This window comes from Marmota marmota, unplaced genomic scaffold (assembly GCF_001458135.2).
Source record: "Marmota marmota marmota unplaced genomic scaffold, marMar, whole genome shotgun sequence".
Taxonomy (NCBI): Eukaryota; Metazoa; Chordata; class Mammalia; order Rodentia; family Sciuridae; genus Marmota; species Marmota marmota.
In genome coordinates, this window is record NW_025999853.1 from 9617316 (window position 1) to 9625418 (window position 8103).

Sequence of the window (8103 nt, forward strand, 5' to 3'; positions counted from 1 at the left end):
GGGAATGGAACCCAGTGCCTCAAGCATGCTAAAGCACTGTACCACTGAGCCACAACCCTGGCCCCCAGATATTTGTTTTCATTGCCGAGTCCAGCTGTTTTCAGAACAGTTCTTTGTGTGTGTGTGAGTGTGTGTTATAGATGGACATAATACTTTTATTTTTATGTGGTGCTGAGGATCAAACCCAGTGTCTCATACGTGCTAGGCAAGTGCTCTGCCACTGAGCTGCAACTCCAGCTCTTTTGTCTTATGTTTTCTAAAAAATATATATTTTAGCTCTTTAAAATTCATAATTCTCATGCGGGAATGATGTTTTCAGAGTGCACTCTAAGCCTTGACAGGTTAGTTGAGGTTTTGTGCCCAGTTTTGTAAATCAGTCACACATGTTGGCCCTCTAGATCCTCCAGGATCTGTATTTTATATCAGCTTATATTATGGCACTTTTCACACCTAGTCATAACTATCCTTGTTGGTGATTTCCTTCAAGGAAAGAGGCCATCTTTTGTTTGTTTGTTTTGTTTCCTCTAGCACCACTGCCCAACACAATAAAATCTTTCAAGTCCTGGCTTTTGTTTATGAGCTTAACAAATTAACCACCTAAAGCCTCCATGCCTTGGTTTTTAAAATGGGATCAACAGGTATTACCTGTTTTTAGGTTAGTGCGAATATTAGGGGTATGCCAGTAAAATGCTAAACAGGTACCTACAAATACTGTTTCATAAATTTGAACTATTATTAATTTCTTATGAATATACTTTCTTTTAAGATGATTCCTTTTTTTTTGATCCAACCCAGGGCCTTGTGCATATGAGACAAGCACTCTACCAACTGAGCTATGTCCCCAAGCCATAAGATGATTCCTTCTTTAAGTACTCAGTGTATCTTTAATTAATTAGACACAATTTTATGATGTTATATACGTGGGTATCATGAATGTGGTAAAGAGGAAAGCTGTAGAACAGTGCTTAATTATAAATAGTTAAAGTGAGGGGTTTTTTCCCTGTATCTTCTGTCCCTTTATAAGTACTCTAAATGCTTTTGGGGATCTGCCTTTGACAATTCAATACCAAACCTTATTTTGAATCATCTGTTAAATGACCAACACTGACCACTTCTAATTATGTCTGTGCTATAATCCACAGTTTCGCGACATTGTGCAGTAGAAATCTATTCTATTTCTACAACTGCTCCAGTTTTGACATACAAGATGAAGCAAGATCCCACAAGAAATGCTGCCTACACTGTGGATTGCGACGATTATGTACATGTGGTAGAATTTAATCCCTTTGACAGTGGGGATTCAGGAAATCTAATTGCATATGGTGGCAATAATTATGTGGTTATTGGCACATGTACATTTCAGGTTAGTGCACAAACTACAGTGAATGATAGTGAAAATATTTCACTGATAAGAAATTTATACAAAGTTAAACTTTGGAAGTATATTGAATTTTAGTCCAAAAAAAATGATAGGAAGACCCACAGAGAAGGATATTCCCAGTAATATATGCTTGAGATTTGTGCAAACATTATATAAATGAAAACATAGAGTATGAAGTTCCTTTTTTGCCTATGATTAGACATGAAATATTGTGGTAATTAAAGGCTACGAGTAACTGAATATTGGTATGTACAGAAAAAATTCAAATCCAGTTAATTACAGTTTTTCTATATTCTGCTTTTACATAGGAAATAAGGTCATATTGAGAGCTTAAAAAGTCTTCCAGGAGAATTTACAACTTTCATGATATTCAGTTTTCCTATTAATTTGTTCTCACTTTTTACATTTAAAATATACATCTAAAGTATATGAGATATGGGATCGTATTTAAGTGAGCAGGCGGGTCAGCATAGCCCTTAAAGAGCATAAATTCTGGAGCCAAAATACCTGGGTATTTTACTTCTGCTTGGCTATACCTCTGAACAACTGCACAGTCTTGAGCAAGTACTTAGCCTCTCCTATAATCATTAGAATATAATGCTCAAAAGGACTTTTTGAGGATATGATGAGTTAGTGTGTATAAAATTTCTAGATGCCATCTGGCACATTGCAATCTGTGTATGTTTTAATTATCATTGATAATGGTAGTTGTGATAGTTGTAGCCCCATATTTAACACCAAAGTAAGATTGCTTTGTGGTGAGCACACACAGTGTTTTCTTACGGGAAAGCTACTGTATGTAAGAGCCTAAAAAATTGAAGCTTTAGCCATCTGGAATCTATGGCTAATCCTTTGTTGATCAGGATATTATTCACAGAACTATATTTCTCAAATTAGAATTAATCAATGAGGTAGTTTGGCAGTCCCCAATTTTCAAAGGTTTAAAATAACTATTATTAAAGTGATGTTATAAACATTATTTCCTCTTTCACTTAAGAGACAAGTTTCATATCTTGAACAGTTTTGACATCAGAATGCAATTTAGCACTTTATAGTACAATAAATGTGAAAAGTTATACAAAATTAGGATGCATTCATATTTATCCTAAAGGGAAGTATATATTTAAGGTTTTAGTTGTTATTTGAGTAAAACATGAGAACTCTTAGGCTACCCCACATTGTCTTATTAGGTAGGGGTAGGAGTTTGTAACTTTTAGGTTACATATGCCCCTTGACCTAATTTCAGATGGAATGCTGGATTAAGATGATAAAAAGTCATATAATTAGATAATGTAACATACTTTTGAAAAAGACCAAGGAGAAATAATTTCTCTCATGTAGTCCACTAATAGAATAAAACAGCCCCCTACAGGTGAAACAAACTTCCTGCTTCATTATTTTAACATTAGTAAATGTAAACACAGACTTTGAAAAATGTTTATCTCTAGCTTATGATCAGTTAAAACATGTTGTGGGAGAAAGTCAAGAAGGGAGAACAAATTAGGAAAAAGGAAAGACAGAGATAATGGGTAGAAGTGGGGAAAATGACTCAGTGAGAAAAGAGAACAAGTGAAAGCATTTGTATTATTCCATTATGGTTTATAGTGACATGCATTGTCTTGAATGATTCTCAGACCTGGGAGTTGGCAATGTAGATCTTATCTCCAAATTACCTAGGGAAAAATTAGATTTTGTATTATTTTAGCATATAGTGATCACATATTCTAAGCCAGGCATTACAAATGCAATTAAACAAACCAGTTCCTTTTCTTTTAGAATTTATATTCTGCTTCAGAAAAGTTCAGGGATTTGCATGATTAGGAAATGAAAAAAATAGGATCTAGACCCTATTCTTATACTTTTTTTTCTTTTCCTGTGCTTCTGTTCAGGAAGGTAGATAAAACAGTTCTGAAAGAGAATTGAGTTCCATTAGTTTGGCCTTGAGGATTCAGAATAAATTAATGTCTTTGAAGTTATTTTTTTTTATCTTGTTAAATCTACTAAACATTCCTAGTCTCTCATCCTAGAACCTTCAGGTTTAATAGCACTCAAATTTCATGCCTCTTGTCTTTTTTTTAGTTGCTCAAGACAATATAATGATCCTGATCATATATTTGATTCAAATGGGGTATGAACTCTTAAGAGAAAACTATGCAAAGAATGTTGCATTGAGAGATTTTGACATTCCTATCAGAAAGGCAATTCTTATTATAAGACTATTTGGAAAATACTGATTTTTTAATTTCAGTGGAACAGTTTTCAGAACCTAAAGCTGTCATTTTGAGTATGATAGAAATGTGAGTGGAATGATATAGTACTATTGACTGGTGTCATGCAATTGTCAAATATTCATTAAGTGCATAGTAGTTGCCAGGAAAATACAAAAGCAAAGACCCTGCCCTCAAGGAGATATGTAAATATAAAGCAGTGCAATAGAAGCCCTATGTATAAAGGACAAAAGAAGCATGAAAGTTTCTAAGTCTATTCATAGAGTCTTCATTAATGAATTAAGGTATCTAGTTGGACTTGAATGAGAACATTGATTTAGGCAAGCACATTGTTTTTATGTGGCACATGAAGCTGAGAAGGATACCTTAATGCTGTGGATAGTAGACTTCATTTATTGAGCACCTGTTATATGTCAGGTTGTGTTTAGATCCAAATGTTATTTAATAGATTGGATCTATGGGCCCAGTTGAGCAAGATAAAATTGAATATAAAGTCTTAAAATGATAGACTGTTAGATCTGAAAGGGAGAATTGTGAATTAAGAGTTTTTAGTCATCTGTGTGTTCACCATGAATCAGTGCAATGAGTAAACTGCCAAAGGGAGCTAATTCAGTACTATCCAGTAGGAATATAATATGAGCACAAATATCAATTTAAATATTGTAGTCATCTAAAAACTTCAAAAACAGGTGAAATTAAACTTTAACATTTTTTACCCACTATATCTAGAATATTACACATGTAATCAGTGCAAAAATTAATGGCTGGCTGGACATGGTGGCATGTACATGTAATCACAGCTACTGGGGAGGTTGGGGCAGGAGATGACGAGTTTGAGGCTACCTTGGGCAATATAGGGAGATCTGTTTGAAAAAAGTAGAAAATTTTTAATGATATATTATTTTCATAATCTTTGAAATCATCTAGTATATTTTACATCTTATAAAGTGTACATGTCTCAAATTGAACTAGCCACATTTCAAGTGCTTTAGGTCATGTGGCTAGTGGCTACAATATCAGACAGCATAGTTCTCTTATCTTCCTCTATAAGTTGACAGTAATATTTATAACCATAACCTTCAGTTCTCAGCAATATATTATGATTCAGAGGAGATAATATATTTAAAGACAAATTTCAGTGTAAGTTTAAACTCATGGGAAGTAAGTGCAAACTTTTTCAGAAGTTCTACTAGAGATTAAAGCATTAAAGAAACAAACTAGATAAACTTCACAGTCTTGTCTAACTGAAATTCTGTGTTTGGCATTAAATAGGTGTGGGCTAATGCATTTTAAACCCTTAGAAGAGCCCTTTCATCAACATGGCTGATGTCTCAACCTCAAATTTTTGGAGCCTTGTATAATCATTTCTATTATAGCAAGTTTTCCAGAGTCTGTTAATTTCCTGACTATACAATACTGCCTGCACCTCAGATTGATCCCAAAATAGCATTCATCTCTGCCTATACCACAAACACACTCTATCCTTTTTGTTGGCTCAATGACAGTGCTGCCAGGGGAAAAAAAGTTTCACTGGTAATTCATAACACTCAAGCTATATACAATCCCTGAGATTGAGCCATGACCACCTAATGATTCCATGTATAATTTTCAACAAATAAAGGACCTGATTTTTCACTACTATTGTTATAGGGGCAAAATAATGTGCATTTTTATTTGAAAACTCCATTCTGAGAAGATTGATTTGTCAGGTGTGGAAAAGTAAATGTAATCCAAACTATGAAGTCAGCTATGATTAGTCTCCTAAACTTATTTTAAAATTGCTTAGTGGTTGCTGTCTTGGCATATCTGACTGTTAGCTATACAGCTATTATACACACACGTTATAAAGCACTAAAATTTGGCAGAGTGTTTCTTTCCTTGATAGGTGTATTTCTATTTTCTCCTTTCATTTACAGAAAAGCTTTTGCTATTAACTCTTAAATTCATCTGAAATTTAAAGTTATTTTCAAAGGATATCTGAATTATGTAGAGAAAGATAATATGTAGTAAGTCTGTGAAATGACTTGGCTAAGATCCCAAAGCCTGCCATGGGGAAAATCAATACATCTACTTGGATGCAATTAGAGTGTACTTATGAAACATTACATTTAGTTCAAGTTGAAGGGAATTCTTAAAACTGGCCTTCAGGTAATCCTGTTTATACAGACATATATTCCATTATATATCAAGTATCACCTGCTCTGGATTTTTCTCTGATATTTTATAATCCCATAGTTCTATAAAAGATGACTAGCGTTACTTAGTACTGAACATTCTTTTGGCAAATTTGTAAAATTGTTTGCCTTAATCTTTAGAAAATTTAGTTCAGGTAATGGTTTAAATGGAAGAATGATTTATTTTTAAATTTTAGTATTTTATGCTCATAAAAATATGTATTTAAAAATAGTTATAATGAAAAGTAATAAAGTGGATCCCTGTATACTACCTACTACCTAGCCTAGGAAAGGGATATTAGCAATTCCTTTGAAGACCTGTGAATATCCCTCCACTACTTCCATTCTGTCTCACACTAAGGGGTAAGCATGTTTGAAATTTTGTATTGTTGTTTCCTTATTTTTCTTTATAGCATTTTTATGTATGTATATTCCAAATCACTATGTTTTCATGTTTTAAATTTTATTTCAATCTTTTAAACTTTATTGTTCTTGTTTAATAGTATATTTATTAGATTCCTCCAAGTTGAAGTTCCTTTATTTTTAGCATTGTATGGTATAACATGACAATTTATTTATTCCTATACTGTTGGGTTACTTTTCGTTTTTTGGTGTAGAAAAAATTGTCAATATGCATGTTCTTATCATGTTTTCAGTTTGCATTTTACACACACACACACATACACAGTCCTTTTCATTTTTTCCTCTTTAGTTGTTTAGAAGTTTTATATGGTATTTCTCTGTTTCATAATGATTACCAAAGACATTTGAACACTGATACTTAATTAGAGTCAAAATTAATATCTTTACCTTCTTTCTGAAGAAGATAAATCCTTTCACATTTAACTGTCCTCACTGCTCCAGATTTTTGTTCAGTATTTTAGTTTTCCTTCCTTTTTCCTCTTGTTTTAACCCACAAATTAGATATTGCTGTTTTACATAACTAATATTTGTTTGTATTTACCCACCTGTTAGCCTTCAGTTTTTTACTCCTCGTTCCTTTCATTTCAAGCTTTCTGAGATCACTTTTCTTCTCCCAAAGCATATTCTTTGCTTCAAGAGTTGGCAAATGTTTTCATTAAAGGGACAGATAGTAAATATTTAATGCTTTGCCAAGCTCTCAGGACTCTGTTAAATGTTACTCTTTGGTTTTTGATTTTCTTTTCACAACACCTTAAAAATGTAAAAATGATTCTTAGCTCATGAAACTTGTAAAACAGGCCATGGGCCAGATTTGGCCCTTGAATTATAGTTTGCCAGTCCCAGATCCTTTAATTGATGCAAACTTTGGAGTTTTGTTTTTCTGAAAATTTATTTAACACAACCACATTCTTGAAATCAGGTTTGTTGTGTCTAAAATTTTATTTCTTTCAGCATTTTGAAGATATTAATTCTACTGTCTTCCTGCTATTGTTTCTGCTGAGAAGTTGGTTGTTGGTCTCATATTCTGTTTTAGAAAATCTATTTTAGAAGACTTTTCTTTCTAGCTTCAGTTGCTAAGATTAATATCTCTCGCTCCCTCTCTCTTCCTCTTTCTTTATCTCCCTCCCTCCTCACCCCCGCCTGTAGGTGTGTGTTTTCTGAAGTTTCGTTACATTATTTCTAGCTATGGATTTGTTTTTAGCTGCCTGAAACAAATGTGGCTACTGGTGGGTGTCATCTAATATGGAGAATCCTTCACCATTGTCTCTTCAAATACTGCCTCTTTCCTATTCTCTTCTTATACAACTCCCATTAAAATGCTGTCTCCAAACCTCTCTTTTTGTCTTCTCTTGGATGAATTCTGAGCAGTTTTTATAAATCCGTCTCCCAGCTGCATCTAAGCATTGAATTTTTAAATTTCAAGTGTATCTTCATCTTAAAGTTCTGTTTTTTTATTTTTCATTGAAACAGTTTTCTATTTATGGGGTACAATATGATATTTTGGTATACATGTAAAATGTGGAATGGTTGAATCAAGATAACATGTTCATCACCTCATTTTTTGTAATGAGACTTGTAAATTTTTTTATTAACCATTTTGAAAAATGTAGTACATTATTTTTTGTTGTTGTTGTTGTAGATTTTATTTTTTTTTTTAATTTTTTATTGTTGGCTGTTCAAAACATTACATAGTTCTTGATATATCATATTTCACACTTTGATTCAAGTGGGTTATGAGCTCCCATTTTTACCCCATATACAGATTGCAGAATCACATCAGTTACACATCCATTGATTTACATATTGCCATACTAGTGTCTGTTGTGTTCTGCTGCCTTTCCTATCCTCTACTATCCCCCCTCCCCTCCCCTCCCCTCCCCTCTTCTCTCTCTGCCCC

General features: G+C 33.3%; 1 protein-coding gene across 1 annotated transcript in view; it reads left to right on the top strand.

The window, feature by feature from the left end:
• Positions 1-8103, top strand: part of Nup37 (nucleoporin 37) — a 39820-nt gene that overhangs the window by 3279 nt on the left and 28438 nt on the right. Inside the window, exon 2 of the mRNA XM_048803047.1 lies at positions 1143-1363. Within this exon, the coding sequence (XP_048659004.1) occupies positions 1208-1363 (156 nt within the window). The 5' untranslated portion in view covers positions 1143-1207. The remainder of the gene's footprint in view (positions 1-1142; positions 1364-8103) is intronic.